The 21,603-nt window shown below is 40.6% G+C and overlaps 1 protein-coding gene across 1 annotated transcript in view; it reads left to right on the forward strand.

Moving 5' to 3' along the window:
• The first annotated feature begins 999 nt into the window (after nt 1-999).
• LOC144684851 (low-density lipoprotein receptor-related protein 5-like) overlaps nt 1,000-21,603 on the forward strand; it is a 226,903-nt gene continuing 206,299 nt past the window's right edge. Inside the window, exon 1 of the mRNA XM_078549165.1 lies at nt 1,000-1,206. Coding sequence (XP_078405291.1) covers nt 1,134-1,206 — 73 coding nt within the window. The 5' untranslated portion in view covers nt 1,000-1,133. The remainder of the gene's footprint in view (nt 1,207-21,603) is intronic.

Raw genomic sequence — 21,603 nt, forward strand, 5'->3', positions numbered from 1 at the left:
TTTGTGGACTGCATAGGCTCATGGCTACACATAAAATTTAAACGCGTTTCCACGGTACGTCAATAATTCTTGCTGCTCGAATTTAGGGTTCACACACAATCTGCTTTTCCCACATTCAACTACCCTTTTCAAACCTCCAAGTCGGCAAAATTCAAACATAATGAAAATTTTAAGTGCCAATTGAGCTGCCGGCATTTGAAAGCCTGGATTGGCAGAGTTTGGGAGGATCACATCTGGCACAAAATTAATGTTGCTTTTAGTTTGCCAGTAGTCAACAAAAATAACCATATTTGCAATAGTGAATGGGAATTATAAGAAAAGTGGTACGTGAACTAAGTTGTGAGGCGCAGATCACATCAGAACAAAGATTGTTTGCTGTTTTATTCGATACCAAATGGTGGCAGTATTTTTTGCATTTTGAGGCGAATTCGCGAATAACCTGGCTAAGTTTTGAAAACATGCAACTTTCCATATAGTCAGCCATTCGATCTGGTACCTTTCCCCAGCTTTGTTGCTCGTAGGGAAGTAGCGACAACACTCACAGCAGCGGGTTTTGATCATGCTTCAGTATCTGAGAAACCTGCTTACTGAGAGAGAAAATTAAACACTTGTTGCAACATTATACTTTTCACTCCCAGGTCATGTTCGATTTTCAACGCGCGTCTGCAAGAGTGAACTTCGGAAAACAATTACAAAACTACGTACAGGAAGCTTAACATCAATAGAATCACTGCTGTACTTAAGCGACACCCTTTTGAAGGTTCTATGGCATCGATCCAAATGCAAAAAATTTTCAACTCAGCCCAACTTCCATTTGTGTGTGAGGAGACGGGGGGCGGGGCGGTGGGGAGAGGAAAGGAGGGAAAAATCCCGCCTCCTCTCGCTTCTTATTGGTCGGGACGGAGCCAATGATTTGGCAACATGAAAGATTAAACGTGCAGAGCCGCTCTGCAGATTGGCCGACGTTCACTGTCAATCAGAAGGAGTCTCTGGGCTTCCGCTGGCGAGTTCGGTTGTGGCTGGGGGAGGGAGGGAAAAAGTAGCCAGTCGGGAAAGTGCTGGCGACAGAGCAGCGAAGCTGAAGGTGCTGGAGTGTGTGGCGATACATTGTAACCATGGGGCCTGAGTGAAACATGTTCTTCCAACTACAAATGGAGACTTTACTACTAACGTTGATCGCTTTTAGTCACTACTTGGTTGCAACAGGTAGGTAGGTGTGGGTTGTGTGTGGTGCTGGGACACTGGATGCTTGTTATCTATGATCAGCCCGTGGGCTCCGCGTTGTTAGCTCGTTCTGTTGTTACTTGTAGTAAATTAAAAATTAAAGAAAATCCATTGTGGTATCTGTTTTGTGGCAGATTAGCAAATGTCTTCAGACTGCTATCAGTGCAAAGCGGGTTTTTTTAAAAAGGCGCAGAGTCGTCTAGATAAAAAGATCTTTTCGATCGAGACGCTAGTTCTTCGACATGTTTCTGGATCTTGGACCGTCAAATGTAAAATTATGCCTTTGGTAAATTGAAATGGGTTGATCGTGTATGAAAAGTTTATTTGGAAAAAATTACACTAAGGTCACAAAGACAAGAATTTAAGACGTGGTGTCGGGTGTCACTTCCCAGTGTTCTGAAAAGTTCGTCAAAATCTAAGACGCGACCTGCATAAACTCAATAAATGCAATACAAGTAAGCAGCAAGCGTTCGCTCAAATGTACTTGTTCCTGACTGCTAACAAATTATTAAGATTGTTTGTTTGCTGTTTAAGTGTGTGCATGTATGTGTGAGAGATTTCTATTCGAGAAAGTGACGCACAGCTTCAAGAAGTTGCAAGTTTCGAACTGAACTGATCGAGTTGAATACTATATATCTTGCGCACAGAAACTGGAGCACAAAATCTGGTGAGGCAATGAATACGTTGAAAATAAAAACCGAGATTTTGTAAAGTGCACATTCCAAGGGGGCATAATTTTATTTTGCTAAAATATCATGTTGGCAGGAAATAAAATGGTTTATTAATTCATTGAGGTGAGCTCTCTAACCTAGGCTTTATTATTTGAAGCAGTGTTATTTTATTGAAAGGGTTTTTAAAAAATATATATATAACTAGGTCTAACATGACCTAAGCTTTCTAAATTAGCGTATTCTTTGTACCTCAAAATGGCTTGTTTAACTTAATAAGATGTAATTGATTTTCTTGAAACATGTTTCATATAAAGCTGTATTTTTGAATTATATTTCAGTGTACTGCAACTTCCAGGACTCTAAATTGGATAAGTGTTCTGTGGATCTGCCCACTTATCGGACTTCTGAATTTTATTCACTGTTGGAAATTTAATGTACATTAGTTTAACATCTACCATTATAAAATAATACAAAGGCAAGAAATAATATCCCAACCTGTGTCAAGTGTGGAAAGTAAAATTAAATCTTCCTTTTTTAATAATGTTATTGAACTATTTGTATTAGGAAAATATAAGTTTCTTCAGTTTTAAAAGCACTTGATCATGGGCTCAGCACATGTTTGTGATCCTGACATTCAGATGTAGACATTTATGATGTAGCTTGCTTTGGGAAAACTTACTTTCTGTGTACTAAATTTTTATTGTTTATGCTAAGATAGTTGGATTGTTTATAGTGAATTTTATAAGAAACTTGTTTTATTACAATTATCCCAGCTTCATAACTTTAAAAAATGATCAAACTATGTGACCAGAGTTGGAGAGAGAATTTTAAACCAAATGAGCATGTTACCTCTTTTCAATAATGAAATAGTGGCTACTGAGGGTATGTGATAAGTTCACTTGATGCAATGCTTAATTTTTCTATTAAGTCACTTTCCACACTTTAATGGTGTGCATATGTGATTGGTTAATTTTTAACTTTATTGTACATCAAGAATTTTTTTGAGTGTTCATATAATGAGCAAGACTTCAGCTGTCCGATTATATATTTTAGTTCAATCATTTTGACCTGAAAACAGTGCAGTCTCATAATAAGAGTTCCCTCATTGTACAAGTACATGTTAGAGGCATTAAATAGTTTTAAAGAGCTGGGGGCACAGTTTCTGAATAAGGGGTGTCTCCTTAGTGGAGTTGAGGTGGAATTTCTTCCCTTGGAGAGTTATTTATCTGTGAAATTCCCTGCCCCAGAGTGCAGTGGAGGCTGGATCATTGAATAAAATCAAGGTTGAGTTAGACAGGTTTTTCATCTACAAGGGATTGGAGGGTAATGGGGGACTTCACCCTTCTTAAAAGAAGTGGCTACTGAGATAGTTGATGCATTGGTTTTAATTTTTCGAAACTACCTAGGTTCGGGAAAGATCCCACTAGGTTGTAAGATAGCAAATATGTTTTTTTACTCATTCTTGGGATGTGGGCTTCACTGGCTGGGCCAGTATTTATTGCCCATCCCCAGTTGCCCTTGAGAAGGTGGTGGTGAGCAGCCTTCTTGAACCGCTGCAGTCCATGTGGTGTAGGTACACCCACAGTGCTGTTAGGATGGGAATTCCAGGATTTTGACCCAGTGATAGTGAAGGAACGGCGATATATTTCCAAGTCAGGATGGTAAGTGGCTTGGAGGGGAATTTGCAGGTGGTGGTGTTCACATCTATCTGCTGCCTTTGTCTTCCTAGATGGTGGTGGTCATGGGTTTGGAAGGCGCTATCAAAGGATCCTTGGTGAATTCTTGCAGTGTATCTTGTAGATGGTACACACTGCTGTTACTGTGCGTTGGTGGTGGAGGGAGTGAATGTTTGTGGATGTGGTGCCAATCAAGTGAGCTGCTTTGTCCTAGATGGTGTCAAGCTTTTTGAGTGTTGTGGGAGCTGCACTCCTCCAGGCAAGTGGGGAGTATTCCATCATACTCCTTACTTGAGCCTTGTAGATGGTAGACAGCCTTTGGGAAGTCAAAAGGTGAGTTACTCGGCACAGGATTCCTAGCCTTTGACCTTCTCTTGTAGCCACAGTATTTATATGGCTAGACCAGTTCAGTTTCTGGTCAGTGGTAACCTCCAGGATGTTGATGGTGGGAGATTCCGTCATGGTAATGCCATTGAACATCAAGGGGTGATGGTTAGATTCTCTCTTGTTGGAGATGGTCATTGCCTGATACTTGTGTGGTGTGAATGTTACTTGCCACTTGTCAGCCCAAGCCTGGACATTGTCCAGGTCTTGCTGCATTTGGACATGGACTGCTTCAGTGTCTGAGGAGTCGCAAATGGTGCTGAACATTGTGCAATCATCAGCAAACATCGCCACCACTGACCTTATTATGGAAGGAAGGTCATTAATGAAGCAGCTGAAGATGGTTGGGCCTAGGACACTACCCTGAGGAACTCCTGCAATGATATCCTGGAGCTGAGATGGCTGAACTCGAACAACCACAACCATCTTCCTTTGTGCTAGGTATAATGCCAACTAACCATTATTGAAAAAAGGAAGGAGGCAGAAAGCAGGAAATTACAGACCAGTTATCTTAACATCTGTCATAGTGAAAATGTTAGAAGCTATTATTAAAGAAGCTATAGCCAGGCACTTGGATAAGTTCAAGGTAATCAGACAGAGTCAAAATGGTTTTGTGAATGGGAATTCATGTTTAACCAACTTATCGGAGTTCTTTGAGGAAATAACATGTGCTGTGGATAAAGGGGGACCAGTTGATGTACTTTGCTTAGATTTCCAGAAGGCATTTGATAAAGTGCCACATCAGAGGTTATTGTAGAAAATAAAATCTCATGGTATAGGGGATAACATATTGGTATGGATAGAAGATTGCCTAGTTAACAAGAAGCAGAGTAGGTATAATTGGGTCTTTTACTGGTTGGCAGGGTGTGACGAGTGGTGTGCCACAGGGATCAGTGCTGGGGCCTCAAATGTTCTCAATTTATGTAAATGACTTGGATGAAGGGATGGATGGGATGGTTGTCAAATTTGCTGATGACACAAAGATAGGTAGGAAAGGAAGTTGTGAAGAGGTGTAAGGAGGCTACAAAAAGATATAGATAGGTTAAGCGAGTGGGCAAAGATCTGCCAAAATGGACAATTTCACATTTTCCCACATTATGCTCCACTTGCCAGGAAGAACAAAATAGAAGCATATTATATAAATGGTGCAAGATTGCATAGCTCTGAGATATAGAGAGATCTGGGTGCCTTAGTGTATGAATCGCAAAAGGTTAGTGTGCAGGTACAGCGGGTTATTAGGAAAGCTAATAGAATGTTAGAATTTATTGCGAGCGGAGTTGAATATAAAAGTAGGGAGGTTATGCTTCAGTTATACAGAGCACTAGTGAAACCACATCTGGAGAACTGTGTACAGTATTCACCACCTTATTTAAGGAAGGATGTAGATGCATTGAAAGCAGTTCAGAGAATGTGCGGTTTGTCTTATGAGGAAAGGTTAGACAGGCTGGGCTTGGATCTGCTGGAATTTAGAAGAGTAAGAGGTGACTTGATTGAAACATTTAAGATCCTGAGGGGACTTGATAGGGTGGATGTGGAGAGGATGTTTCCTCTTATGGGAGAATCTAGAACTAGGCGCCACCCATTTAAAATGGAGATGAGGTGAAATATTTTCACTTGGAGTCGCGAGTCTTTGGAACTCTCTGCCTGAAAAGGCAGTCAAAGCAGAATATTTGAATATCTTTAAGGCAGAGATGGATAGATTTTTGGTAAGCAAGGGGGTGATAGGTTAGCGGGGATGGGCAGGATGCAGATTTGAGATTACTAGCAGATCAGCTCTGATCTTATTAAATGGTGGAGTAGGCTCAAGGGACTGAATGCCTACTCCTGCTCCTATTTCTTATGTTCTTGTTTTGATGGCTCAGTGCATTTATTCAGCTAAGCTATAAAATCCAAGAAGGCTCCAGGTTTGTTTTTCCATTCTGTGCTGAACTAGCTAATCTCAGCCAGGCAGTGGTACTTGGCTAGGTTAGTGAAGGGAAAAATCAGCCAGAATTTCCACCACTGCTCACTATCCAGTAACCTCAGCTGGAAATGCAGGTATGTGGATGTAGGGTGAGGACATATTGAATCTGGTCCCTATTGACACACACGGGCAAACTTCAATACATGATTGATTGCTGGTAGTGTTCAAATTGATTGGTAGATTGTGGAATTGTAATACATCAAAGGTTCAGGAGGAGGAGAGAAAATTGGAAAAGGAAAGAAATGTCAGGGAAATTCATAGTAAAGAAATTGACTCAAGATCACAATGGTGTTAGTCTGATAAAACTTCGCTGAACTGCTTTCAATGCATTTATATCCTTCCTTAAATAAGGTGACCAATATTGTACATAGTACTCCAGATGTGGCCTCACTAGTGCTCTGTATAACTGAAGCATAACCTCCCTACTTTTATGTTCAATTCCCCTCGCAATAAATGATAACATTCTATTAGCTTTCCTAATTAGTTGCTGTACCTGCACACTAGCCTTTTGCGATTCATGCACTAAGACACCCAGATCTCTCTGTCTCTCAGAGCTCTGCAATCTCTCACCATTTAGATAATATGCTTCTCTTTTGTTTTTCCTGCCAAAATGGACAATTTCACATTTGCCCATATTATACTCCATTTGCCAGATCTTTGCCCACTCACTTAACCTGTCTATATCTTTTTGTAGCCTCCTTATGTCCTCTTCACAACTTTCTTTCCTACCTATCTTTGTGTCATCAGCAAATTTGACAACCATCCTGTGCATCCCTTCATCCAAGTTTAGATTATTTATATATTAAAAAAATCTTCAGCATTTCACATGAAATAGTAGTAGGAGCCAGTGCAGGCCAGCACTGTGAAAGAGAAGGGCTTGAACCTATGATCTTCTGAGCTTAGGGCAGAGTGCTACTGCTTAGCCCAGAGTGACCCACTAAATAGAATAGAACAGTTATAACAAATTGAGGGACTCTTGCTGAAAAACGATTCAGTTCAAGTGGGAAAATCAGGACTTCAGTTACATTATTCACTTCTCTCTATCACAAAAACTTGGCATTGTTAGGTATTTTTAGTCCAGTAAAACAGCTAATGGACATATAATTGGATAAAAATTGAAACCAAGCCAAAGAAGGTGACATTAGGACAGCTGATCAGTAGCTTAGTCAAAGAGGCAGGATTTTAGGATTGTCTTAAAGGAAGAAAGAGAGGTGGAGAGGTTTAGGAAAGGAATTCCAAAATTTAGAACCTAGGCAGTTGAGGACAGAGCCACCAGTAATGGGGCACAGGAAACTGGGGATGGGTAAAAGACCAAGCATTGTAGGAGTGGAGAATTCTCAGAAGGCCATTGGGCTGGAGGAGGTTAGAGATAGGCAGTGGCAAACCCATGGATGGATTTGAGAACTTGGATGGGAATTTTAAAATCAAGGTGTAGTAGGAGCCAGTGTAGGCCAGCAAGCATGAGAGTGAAGGGTGAATGGGAATTGGTGTGAGCTTGGAAGCTTAAGATCTTGGAGAATGAAAGATGGAGGCTGGCCTGGAGAGCATTGGAGTTGTCCAGTCTGGAGGTAACAAAAATCTGGATGAGGGTTTCAGCAGAAAATCAGGAGAGACGAGTAATATTACAAAGGTAGAAGTAGACAGATATATTGCTGAGGCTGTGGGCAATCTGGTTCAGCCTGAGAGAGTGGCTAGGGAGGAGGATAGGAAAAAGTAGCTAGCAAATGGAGTTTGTGGTAGGTTGGGGTGTGGGGAGGCAAAGACAATGGCTTCAGTTTTCCCAGTGTTTAATTAGAGGAGGCTTTGGCTTATCCAGAACTGGATGACAAACCGTTTGAGAAAACTGGGGTGGGGGGAGAGCTGAGAGAGGTAGTGGTGTGATAGAGCTGGGTGTCATCAGGTATATGTGTGCAACATATATTTTAAGATGCTGTTGCTAAGGGGCAGAATGTAGATGAGAATTAGTGTCAGGCCAAGGATAGATCCTTGGGGAATTCCAGTTATAACAGTACAAGGGCATGAAAAGAAGTCATTGCAGTAGATGATGAGTGGAACCAAAAGAGGATAGTCCTACTTGCCTGGATAATAGAGGAGAGGCATTGGAGGAGAATGGTGTTATTAACAGTTTGACAATTTGTGAAGGGTAAGGAGGGATGGTGTGCCATGTTTGCAATCACATAGTATGTCAGTTGTGATTTTGATTAGGACCATTTCAGTGCTGTGACAGGGATGGAAACCTGATTGAAGATGTTTAAACATGGAACAGTGGGAAAGATGAATACAGGTTTATGAGGCAACAATAAATTCAAAGATAAAAGCAAAAAACTGCGGATGCTGGAAATCCAAAACAGAAAAATAAAAATACCTGGAAAAACTCAGCAGGTCTGATAGCATCTGCGAAGAGGATCACAGTTAACGTTTCGAGTCCGTATGACTCTTCTGTCAACAGAAGAGTCATACAGACTCGAAATGTTAACTGTATTCCTCTCTGCAGATGCTGTCAGACCTGCTGAGTTTTTCCAGGTATTTTTATTTTTGTTTTTAATAAATTCAAAGACTTTGCAGAGGAAAGAAGGCTGGAACTGAGGTGGTCGTTTCAAAGGACAGAAATTTCATGGTTGGGTTTTGTGATGAGAGCAGTTTTGAAAGGGAGGGACCAGTACCTGTCTCCTGCCTGGGAACCAAATACAATGTCAGGTAGTGTGGAGGCCAGGAAGGGAAGCTATATGGCCTGAAGTTAGTGGGAATAGGATCAAGAGAGGGGGTGTTGGGTCTCATGGATAAGATGTGCTCAGAGAAGGCATGAGGAGAGAATCTGCAGAAAGATGCAAGTTTTTGGCTTGGTGAGGAAGAGGGAGGGAGGAAGGGATTTATCAGAAGCACCTGAACTGATGATCTCACTTTTCAAGACAGGGAAGACCATGAGCTCCACCTTTGAACATAAAAATAATCTATTGAGGTGTGCTACGACGTAATGCCTCTTTCCTGCTATGAATGGTGGGTGAAGTGTTACTTAGGTTTTCACAGGAAGTAAAGGCCCTTTCTGCTCTACCCCTAGTCACAATTGACTTGTTATCACAGAATGTATTATGAGGATTTTTTTTTTCAAAGGATACACGAGATCAGACTTTACCATTTCTATCTTGTTTACCTTTTAAAAGATTTCTTAACACCTCAAAGATTTAAGTGAGTTTATAAAGTTACATAACAACAACTTTCATTTACATAGTGCCTTTAACATAGTAAAGCATCCCAAGGCACTTCAAAGGAAGGTTATCCAACAAAATTCGTAAAATTTGTCACTGAGCCACATAAGGAGATATTAGGATTGATGACTGAAAGCTTGGTTGAAGGCGTAGGTTTTAAGGAGTGTTTTGAAGAAGGAGAAAGGTAGAAAGGCTTAGATGTTTCTGGAGCAAATACAGTGTTTAGGGACTATGCAGCTGAAAGCATAGCTGCCAGTGGTGGAGCTTTTAAACTAGAGGATGTGCAAAAGGCCAGAGTTGAAGCAGCACAGTTAATCTCAAACAGAGGAGAAAAGTGAATTGTTAAGAGCACTGGAAGATTTTCCTGCACTTTAGTTAAATAATAAGCACATTGTTTAGAAACAGGATTCCAATTTTGCCACATGTACCACGCAGAGAAAGTATTTCTCTGTTGTTCTTTGCATTTGTATTATAAAATTATAAATATTCTTGTTGAGTTCAAAAAATTGCCTAAACACCCAGTGCATCTCAACTGACACATGGGAGCATAATGCTTATGACAGGAAGAAGCAGCAGAAGGTGATTCAGGAAGGCATTTATTCCATTTATCTCCGTTTTAAGACCGTGATACTTCCTCTGATTTTTGCAGCACTAAAAATGTCTATGGATGGGGATGTTTTCTTTTCAGTTATGATACCTGGAAAATTATAGGCCCCTTGCACTTCAAATTATTTTCCATAGCAGCTGCTTTGAACATTCTGCATCTGTTGGAATCTCTTCAAAAGGTGCATGATTGATTTATGGTGCTTCTGAAATATAAATTAAGAAACTCAAAGCAAAAAAGGAATGCTGTTTTCTTTCATTTTTTTGTGACCACCCCAGATGTTAATTTTTTTATTATCAGTAGCTTTGGTTACTTGTTCCTGTGATCATGCCAGACAGATCAGTTGTTCTCATTTCCCTTGCAAGTATACCTGATACCAGAATCACTTATTGACAGATTGTGACAATAACTTACGCAGCTGCACTTTATTCATAGGTTTGTTTTATTTACAAGGAGGTAGAAACATCGAACCATGTGCAGAATACTTCATGTAAAGTTGACAACACAGAAGTCTGGTATTATTTATGGCTTGCAGTTAAATATTGTCAACGCAAGATTTGCTGTAACTGATGCTTACAGCGTCTATTACTGACAGATGTTTCTTAATGAAATTGATAATAGGCTAATACTTTAGTAGCTGACCTATTAAAACTACGATAATTAACTTTGTACTTTTGTTATAAAATGTAACTGTTCATTATCATTATGTAACAGTGTTATCACTGTGCATGTTTAATGCACCTTTCTCAATATGTTATAGGGAAATTTGCACCAAATCCAATATGCTTCCATGTATTATACTTTAAATTGCTCCCATCACTGTAAGACACAAGCCATGTTTGAAAGGACAAAATTCATGTTGGTTAATTGCGGTCAGAATGACAAAGTTGTCTATCAATATATAATGTAGGAAGCTGAAATTAAAAACAGAAATTGCTGGAAAAACTCAACAGGTCTAATAGTACCTGTGGAGAGAGAAACAGAGTTAATGTTTCGAATCCAGTGCAGCGACTCTTAAGAGCGTTTCTTGCTAAGAAGCTTTCCTGCTTTGTCTGATGAGCAGGTGTTGATATCATAAGCCAGATATCGCTGCAGCAGGGCGTCTAACAGCATCTGGCAATAGTTAGCCTTATTCCTGCAACCTTCAGCTCAAAATATATTTGCTCACAAAGCTGCTGAAAGTGTGAGTTTATAAAGGCAGAGCGAGAGGGACAGGGCATCTGAGATTTGTCTGAACAAGAAGATGAATAAGGTGAAAGGTTTGGGAAGTAAATAGAGGAAGGACCAAGAAGGAATCAAATCAGGTACAGAAAGAGTAATAGAGAAATAGAATGATTGGGATAGGAGAGAGAAAAATGAGATAGAAAAGAAAAATAAGAAAAATAAAACGGTTTGACATTTTTAACATATTCTGGAAAATTTCATAACCTGAAGCAATGGCTTTCCACATTTGGAATAGATAGTTAGCAGTGCCAAAGAGGTTGACTGGCAGTCATTAAAAGTTCACATTATTAAAAGGACACCTGTGATGGCAGGTGTTAACTTTCTGTGGTGAGTTTAGTGGGGAAATACAGCAAATTCCAGACGAACCAACTTTCTTTGGTCAGCTTTGTGGACCATTACTACATGGAGTTTAAAGTTTAGCGATCAGAAAAAGAACACTTGATTCTCAAATTTATTTTTTTTATTTGTTTAAAAAAATTGGGCAGTAGTACTTTGAGCATAAGCCAAATCTATTCCAAAGACAAGTAAGCAAAAGGTGAAGAATGTAATCAATCCCTGAAACAAAATTGACCCTGCACCAGATTGTATGACCCCTGTTAAGAATTTTACAAAGTTACAAATTATTAACAGTACAGAAACAGGCCAATTGGCCCAACACGCCTTTCCTGTGTTTATGTTCCTTACGAACCACCACCTGCCCCTCTCCATTTAATCCCATCAACATGTGCTTCTATTCCTTTCTCCCTCGTGCTTATCGCACTTCCCCCTTGAATTCATTTATGCTATTTGCTTCAACTGCTCCCTGTGGTAGTGAGTTTCGCATTCTAACCACTCTCCATGTAAGGAAGTTTATCATGAATCCTGGATTTATTTGTGACAATCTCATATTTAGTTCTGGTTTGCCCTGCAAGTATTTTATTTCATGGAATGTGAGCATCACATGTTTGTTCCCCATCCTTAATTGTCCTTGAACTGAGTGGCTTGCTAGGCCATTTCAGAGGGTAATTAAGAGTCAACCACATTGCTGTACATCTGGAGTCATATGTAGGCCAGACTGGGTAGGGATGGCAGATTAATGAACCAGATGGGTTCTTATGACAATTGTTGATAGTTTCATGGTCACCATTACTGAGACTAGCTTTCAATTCCAGAATTATTAGTTGAACTTATATGTCAGCAGTTGCCGTGGTGGGATTTGAACCTGTGCTCACAAAACATTAGCCTGAGCCTCTGGATTATTAGTCCAGTGACATTAGCACTATGCCACTGTCTCTCTTTCTACCATATCAAACCTTTCATGATCTTAAAGACCTCTAACAGATCACCCCTCTGTCTTGTTTTCCCTTACAAAGAGTTCCAGCTTGTTTAACCTTTTCTGGTAGGTATACCCTTTCAGTTCTGATATAATTCTGGTAAATATCTTTGCACCTTCTCCACAGTCTCTGTATCCTGTTAATATTGCAACCAGAACTGTACACGATATTCCAAGTGTGGTCTGACCAAGGTTTCTGTGCATATTAAACAGATCGTAGCTCACGGCGTATAAATTGACCTGACATATAAGATGACCCCTTTTTTTTATCAAAGCCAAATTCAAGTTCACACTGGGCGTGTAAGTCAACCCCCCCTCCACCCCCCAACTTTTCTGTTAAATGCTATATTCGCATTAGTTGTTGGCCTCAAGTTTTCACTTCAGAAATGCATGTTTTACTCACCTTTATAAATCGGCGCATGGGATAAAGCAGACAATATGGGCTGAGTTGCCAAGAAGAGTTCAAGCAATGACTATGCAGAGCAGACTGTACATTGCAAATGACAAACAGAAATGGGTCCTCCGGCAAAAAGAATGAAGGATGATGCTTCTTTCAAGCTAAAAGTGTTAACATTTGCTAACTCAGCAAGTAACTATGCTGCAGTGTGGGAATTTGGTGTTAGTGAAAAATTGGTGTGAGAATGGAAGAAGAAGAAATCTGCCTTGAAGAAGATGCCCAAGACCAAATGTGCCATGAGAAGAGGGAATTAGAACCTTGAGAAACATGTGCCGGAATAGGTCCTTGAAAATTGTCAGTGTGATTATATCATCACCAGAAATGCAGTGGGTACATACACAATTAAGTGGACCAAATCAAACTGAGTCCAGCAAAGGTTTCAGAGCAACAGCTTGTTTGTGTAGCCAACAATCTAGTGTTGTGGCAGAAGACCAAGATTGCTCAATGACTACCAGAATACCTCTGCCAATATTATCAGTTTCCAGCAATTCTTCATCAGGCAGCAGTAAAAACACAAGTACCCATTATGTCACATCTGCAACATGGATGAAGCACTGATGAATTTAAATTTTCCCAGCAACCGAACTGTGGAGTGGAAAGGTTTGAAAACAGTTCTGCTGAAAACCACAGGACATGAGAAGTCAAGATTCAAGGTGGCACTAGCCTGCATGGCCAATGAAACAAAATTACAGCCTGTGGCAATTTTCAAACATAAAACTATGCTGAAAATGAAGTTCCCTGAAGGCATTTTTCTGCACGTCCATGGCAATCGTTGAATGGATGAGGATGGAGTGAAGTTGTGGGTCAATATTGTGTGGAATAGTGATGACCTGTGCAAATTAGTGCAGGACATATGTTCAAATCCCGTGTAACTGATGAGATCAAGAGGTCCCTGCGAAGAAATAACACCCAAATTGCAGTTATACCATTGGTCTAATGTCCATAGTTTAGCCTTTGGATGTGTGCTCCAACAAGCCATTCAAGGATCATGTTCATGCCAAATGGAATAGATGAATGGTTGATGGAGAAAAATCTTTCACAAAGAGTGGGCAGAATTTTGCCCTCGGATGGTGTGCGAGCTTGGCGGCAGGCGGCCAGCCGACCCCTGCCACTGAAACGGGGCCCTTTTAAGTGGGTGGGCCAATAAAGGCCCGCCCAGCGGCATTCCTGACGGGAAGCACTATGCGCTTCCTGTTCCGGGGGGAGGGAGGAGGAGGGAATCCCCATCTGTCAAAGTGCACTCTTTCGCACATGTGCGGGAAAGAGCACACTTCTCCCTGAGGCAAAGTCCTGTCTCAGGGAGAATACTGACAGTGGAGAAAACTTTAAAAATAGAAACATTAAAAAATGATTAACATGTCCCCCTCATGTGACAATGTCACAAGAGATGGGACATGTTCATAAAGAACACACAAACTTTATTAATTTTTTACAAAACGGACATGAAACTTCATCCCGCCAGTGGTTGAAGTTTCATGAATAATTTGGAGCCCGCTGGGGCTTCTGGCCTGCCCGCCAGCCTTTAGGTTGGCCGGTCAGGTCTTTAATTACTTTAATTAGCCTGTCAATGGCCTCAATTGGCCATTAACAGATCGGCGGGCGGACAGCTGATTTCACTGTCCGCACGCCTTCCTAAAAATTTAAATGGACCGGGATGACGTTGGGGGTTCCTCCTGACGTCATCCCGCGTCATTTTCCCCTCGGTGATTGGGCCCCGCCCCCAAATCACCGAGGGGAAAATCCTGGCCTGTGGAAATATGCACGCTACTCCGTTTGATGTTTTGTATGGTTTCATTATCAAATGGTGGGATGTTTGATCATTCAAAAAACGCAGAACATCAATTCAATGGATGGAGAGTAAGATGTGATTTGTTGTGGAGGGATGAATCTGAAACCAGAAGCACCAAATCGGATCCAGAGTGGGATCCTTACGATGGTGCCATACACAAAGTGACTCAGAATGAAGTTGATGAACTCTTTACATCAGGTGCCAAAGACAGTGAATTTGACAATTTTTTAAAAGCTTTGATTGTGGTTAAAGGTATCCTTGTAGAATTAATTCACTCAATAAAACATTGATTTAGTTTGAAATACTGGTGTTTTTTTCACATTCCAAAATGGCCAACCACCTGCACCAACGCTAGTAGTTCACATTTAATACTTGGCATATAAGTCAACTCTCATTTTTAAAAATATTTGTTTGAGGGTTCAAATGTCAATTTATGCACCATGATCTACGGTAAATTCTCTATATTTGTATTCCATCCCTCTAGAAATGAACCTGAGTGCTTTGTTTGCATTTATATGGCTGTATTAACCTGTATGACTAATTTTAGGAATCTGTGTATTTGTGATTTACAAAGAGCAGACATGGTTGATTTTTAACCAGGATTTCAGATTGAAAGTGAATCTAGAGCTTTAATTCGGATGATGAAAGATTTGGATGAAATCAGTTTACACTTGAGTAACAGCCAATTGGGTGAAATACCAGAGCAAGTCTGGCTTTTGGAGCCATACCACTAGGAAGGAGAGGATGAATATTGGTGAAGGAAAAAAAACTAGTTGAAACCTCAAACTGTATGCCTTGGTTAAAATTTATTGAACAATGTGAATGAAGCCCAAGTAATTGTACTGTATGCATGTAGATGCTGGCAAGACATGATATGTTTTGATGAGGATTAAAGGAAGAAAAGTTGTGGTTATATCACCATTAAAAGCAGATTAAATGGAGGTTAGATGAGAGTCTTTGGATATGATCTTTCAATGGGTAGCCTTGTTAGATAAAGTATAAATAATGTAAGACAGTTGGGTTAAAAAGTGCTGCTTCTGTTTGCATTCTGGTTTGAGCAGGAATGTTCAAACTATGACTCTGATTTTGGGGTGGGGGGGGTGGGTGTTGTTGGTATGTGTGGCTCCCAAACCATGGAGGTGGGGTCTCGTGCAACTAGGTTCCATTTAGTGCTTATTATTCTTGCCGGTCTATCATTTTTTAATCTTGTGGGCTGAATTGGTAGTTAAATCCTGAATCAGAACATCCAGATTTGTTAATGTCAGCTGCTTCAGATGTATGCGAACTCATGGTAACATTGAAGCTTTATATGTGGCTGAGGAAGTATTGAAGTGGCCCACAATATGGCTAAAACAGTGGCCCAGAAGACCTGCTAAAATGGATCTTCCTGCCAGCTGATCTTAGTGAGTCAGATAATTTTATAAAAAAACAGAAACCACTGGACGTACTCAGGCCTAGCAGCATCTGTGGAGAAATAAACTGAGTTAACATCTCAGGTCAATAATCTTTCATCAGAATTTTATATTAGACTTGCCGCTGGAATCTGGTGACATTAGCATGAAGTTTGTGTAAAGTCCTGGTTAAAAATATTTTTTAAAATGTGGGCATTTCTGGATTAGAGATACTAACCAGTTTTTCATTAATTAATTTAGGTTCCTATTCATTTGTTGCTTGGAGAATGTTTGTTTATTTAATGGTTGTTGACCCCCACTCAAAAAATAATTTGGTTGGAAAGAGGACTCTTTTTGAACATGTCCTTTTTTCACTCAATTTTGGAAACCCAATATTTTGTTGTATTTCTTGGATATCATAGGCTGAATGATGCAGGGTAAATCCTGAAGCTCCTTATCTTGCATACAGTTTATAACATATGCTAGTTAGGCAATTAAAATTGAAACCATTAATTATAAATGTTTGTACGAGTACAATATATGGATCTGTAAATATAGTGAGCGATTCAGCTGATGTTTCTGTGAAATATGCTTTTGTGCCTCCAACAAGCCCACATCAATATACTGTCTGTCAATGATGATATTTTGATAAAAGCTAAAATATGGAGATGTGTGGTATGGTTGGCAGGGAACCCTATATATCAATTTGTTAAATTTACTGTTATTAAAATTTTGTTGTTTGAAAACGTTTCCACATTTGGAAAAAAATTATATATTTAGCCTGTGTTTTGTACAAAATAATATGAAAGTACAACCATACGAATTAGGAGCGGGAGTAGGCCCTTTGAACCTTTGATTCAGTAAGATCATGGCTGATCTGATTGTGGCCTCAACTCCACATTCCACCTACCCCTTAGTCAAGAATCTATCTACTTCTGTCTTAAAAATATTCTTCTCTTTACTGCAATCCCCTTTTACCTCACTGTGGGATATTAACAGAATAGGGGGGACATAGAGACTGGTGGAAGCAGAAAAGGTTACAGGTTAAATTTCTATTAAAATCCTCAGGTGGAAGCCACCTGGGCCTGGCAATGCTTCAGTCTTATCCATGTTCTTTTGACCCAGAAATTGCTGGTGAATAATGGTGAGTTAACAGTATGTAAAAATCATTGCATTTTGTATCAAGAAAGGGATGTACTGTAAATTGCAAATCCATCGCAAGTTACTGGATGAGTTGCGCCTCTCCATGCATGTCAAGAAATTGCTGAATCTGCACTCTGAATATGAACAATCTTCTCTGCAGATGATCAGGTCTGGTATTTAATGTCATAAGGACCATTAATGATATGATTTTTGGTTTTGAAATGAAACTCAACTCCAAGCAACCTTGCAGGTTCACATTTGGTCAAAAAGATTAAAATGGGGATGTTGATCTTCATCATGAAGTGAAGAATTTAAAGCACTTTTCATGACATCCTGACATCCCAAAGCACTTTACAGTCAATGGAGTACTTTTGAAGCTTAGTCACTGTTGTAATGTAAGAAATGCAGCAGCCGGTTTGCACAGACAGCAATGTGCTAATGACCAGATGGCCTGTTTTGGTGATCTTGGTTGAGGGGCACATATTGGCCAGAAGATTAAGGAAAACTCCTAAACTTCCTTTAGAAATAGTGTCCTGGGGCTGATTTTCAGGGAGGCTGGTGGTGGTCGTTGGTGGGGGCGGAGAAGGAGTAGCGGAGCTTACTGCTCCCCCCCCCAGTTGCAAACGTTGGATGCCAGCTGACTGATTCAATAGAAGTCCGCCCTGCTGCAATAACGTGTTGCTGGCAGGCTAAATGAGCAGAGAGTGGGACTTGCACCACTCATTGTGGGGGGAAGTCCTGCCCTCAAGACCTGCCAGCCAACTTGATTAGCCGGCAGCCTTAGCAGCCCTGCCTGCATCAAAATTGAGTAGTGGATGCTCTCGGGACTGCAGGTAGGCCCTGGGATGAAGACAGTCATGGTGTCATGGTTTGGTGGCAAGGTGGTGGAGTCGCCATCTGCCATATTTTACGTGCCACCCTGCTGTAAACATGACTGGCACAGGGCATAAATCCAGCCTGTGGGGTTTTTATATTCATCTGAAGGGGTAGATGAGGCTTTGGTATAACATCTGATTTGAAAGATGGCATCTCCGACATTGCAGAACTCCCTTAGTTGCTCAGAGCATTGTTCAGACCTCAATTTGGAAAATTTTCACTCCCCCACTTTAGGGACAATACTCTGAACTCAGAAGTTCAGCAATAACTTAATAGGTGAGGGGGCTTAACCAAGGTGAGAAGTTGGGTAAACTTAGGTTTTGTATCCTGGAAATGAGATGGTAAAGAGATGATCTGATTGAAATAATTAAAATAATGAAGAAATTAATACATTATCTAGAGAATGTCTTCTCTTTAGAGGGGAATCCAATCCAAGGTACATTAATCTTAAAATTCAGACTGAGGTAGTTGAAGGCAAATTCATAATGTTATGGAATGAGCTGCCTAGAAGATTAAACATGCAAAGTAATTAATATGTTTTTAAATAGATTGACGTTCACTTATGAAGAGTATTTTTTTATTCGTTCACGAGATGTGGGTGTTGCTGGTGAGCTGCCTTCTTGAACCAGCTGTAGTCCATGTGTTGTAGGTACACCCACAGTGCTGTTAGGGAGGGAGATCCAGGATTTTGACCCAGCAACAGTGAAGGAACGGTGATATATTTCCAAATCAGGATGGTGAGTGGCTTAGAGGGGAACTTCCAGGTGGTGGCATTCCTGTCTGTCTGCTGCCCTTATCCTTCTAGATGGTAGTGATCATGGGTTTGGAAGGCACTGTCTAAGGAGCCTTGGTGAGTTCCTGCAGTGCATCTTGTAGATGGTACACACTGCTGCTACTGTGCGCCGGTGGTGGAGGGAGTGGATGTTTGTGGAGGGGGCGCAAATCAAGTGGGCTGCTTTGTCCTGGATGGTGAAGGATATGGAGTAAGAAGAGGGTTTTTGTAATTAAAAAGATAGAGTGGCCGTGCCAAGCTGGGCAGACTTGGTGGGCTAAATGGTCGACACCTTGCTGAAGTGATTGCTGGTCACTGACAACTTTCCCAATTGTCAATTATTCATCTGCAAATGTCATCAGGCCGGCCAACTAAGGAAACATTACACCTGAAAACTTGATGCTGAATTTCCAGCAGGTGTCTCGGATAATGATCATGAGTGGAATGCCTAGTAGATTTCTCCTCCCAAACCCAGAGATGTGACCATTATCTTGGCTGACATAAATACGGCCTGGAGATTGAAAGTGAGACCTTCTTGATGTATGTTGGTCAAATACTCACTGATTTAAACTTTGAGAAACATGACATAATCTGTTATATTTTGCACTATTTCTAACAAGTTTCATTCCCCTTCTATTTAACACAATTTATTGAGTAAATGGACATTGCAGTAAATGTTACTCTTCCCTTACTATGTGAAGCATTATAGCAATAACTGGTACCAAGGCAAGACTGGTCTCTCTCTTATGGATAAACATTTGTGTTACATGCAGGGGTGTTGTGTCAAATTTTGAGGTGCTGGAGCTCTAAGAAAATGTGTTGGCCACATCATTTCTAAATTTACTATTGCATTGTTTTCCTATGTATTTATCGTTTGAGTCCCCAACAGCAGTAAAACTATTCTTTTTAAGTGAAAAATATTAGTGCTGGCAGGCATTTTATTTCAAACCATGTGATATTTTGAATCAATCTTTAGCATAGCTCGAATTTTATTATGCAACAGTTTAATTATTTAATTAAAGCCTATTAAAACCATGAATTACAGAAAACTTTACTTACTTCTGCTGGGGGATGGTCTATAGAGGGACCACTGTTTTTCCTGATTTATAATAATAGCCTAGACCTGGGTGTACAGAGCATAATTTCAAAATTTGAAGATGATGCAAAACTTGGGAGTATTGTGAACTGTGAGGAGGATAGTGATAGACTTCAAGAAGATATAGACAGGCTGGTAGAATGGGCAGACATGTGGCAGATGAAATTTAATGTGAAGAAGTGTGAAGTGATACATTTTGGTCAGAAGAACAAGGAGAGGTGACATAAAGGGTACAATTCTAAAGAAAATGCAGGAGCAGAGGGTCCTGGGTGTATATGTGCATAAATCATTGAAGGTGGCAGAGCAGGTTGGGAAAGCATTTAATAAATTATACTGAGTCCTGTGTTTTATAAATAGGAGCATAGGTATAAAAGCAAGAAAGTTATGAACTTTCATAAAATCCCTAGTTCAGCCTCAACAGGAAGGATGTGAAGGTTTTAGAAAGGGTGCAGAAAAGATTTAAAAGAATGGCCTGAGGATGTGACACTTCAGTTATATAGATGGGCAAAGCTGGGGCTATTCTCCTTGGAGATGCGAACGCTGAGAGGAGATTTGTTAGACGTGTTCAAAATCGTGAAGGGCCTGGACAGAGTAAATGGGGTGACACTGTTCCCATTGGCAGAAGGTCGAGAACCCTAAGGTGATTAACAAAAGTACCAGAGACTGTTTGTTTGTTTCTGTGCTGTAACTTCCATGTAAAGTTGCCATAAGACATACAAACACTATGCTGTGCTTCAGACCATCACAGCCAAGAAATTAATGTTCAGTAGGCAAATGCAATTGGGTGTTTGGGGATATTGATGCTGCCTGGAAGCCTGAGCTTCAACGACCCTGAAATGCCTGTTTGAGAAAGCTCTGTGGAGGGAGTTGTAAGGTCTGTATATTTTTTTACAGTCAGGGAGCTGTACAGGAAGGTTATTGCTGTTGCTGCACAGTGACTCAGGGACATTCAGCAGCAGCAGTGTGAAGCCTGGGACCCTGGGCCAGGCCTCCCGTTCACCACCTCTTAACTTCCCCAGGCTGTGGACTAACAGCCACACCATGAGCTTTGGACTTCCAGTCAAATCTTACCATCTGGCCTGAACTTGACCTTGTGCCCCACAGAATACTGCAGGTAGCATTCACTCAACATGATCCTCGCATGGGCTGGCTCTGTGTCACACATCATGCAGCCCCAGGTGGTTGCTAGATGATTTCCCTCCAGTTCTGATTGTTGCCATCAATGAGCCCAATCCCCCTGCATGTGTTACTCCGGGAAATAAGTAGCTTCAATATTGGAGGCAGTGAGGATTAAAATCAACACCAGTCTTACAGATTGAAAATCCAGTCAGACAATTAATGGAGTGGATTCTACTGAGATCAGTAGAAAGGAAAATCAAGTAGGGCATACATATAATGGATGGTCAATCAGCAAAGGAGAATTCACCATTCAGCGGAGAATATTAAAGCCTTTAAATAGGAGCTGCTCTGGCAGCACTACACCCCTGGTTAAATTACTTCTACATATGTTCATCTTTACTGTTGTGTGCATTTATACTACAAGTGAATTCAGTTACTGTTGTGTGTATTTATGCTATATGTGAATTCAGTGGTCGGTGTAAATGATCCCATGACACTATTTGAAGAAGAGCAGGGGGTTTCTCCTTGGTGGCCTGGCCTATAGTTATCCCTAATTTAAAAAAAACGAGATTATCTCGTCGTCATTGCTGTTTGTAGGGCCTTGGTGTCTGTCAGTTGGCTGCCATGTATCCTACATTGCAACAGTGACTCGCTTTAAAGTATTGAATTGGCTGTAATGTGCTTTGGGACATCGTG

Source organism: Cetorhinus maximus, chromosome 9 (assembly GCF_964194155.1).
Source record: "Cetorhinus maximus chromosome 9, sCetMax3.hap1.1, whole genome shotgun sequence".
NCBI classification, from domain to species: domain Eukaryota; kingdom Metazoa; phylum Chordata; class Chondrichthyes; order Lamniformes; family Cetorhinidae; genus Cetorhinus; species Cetorhinus maximus.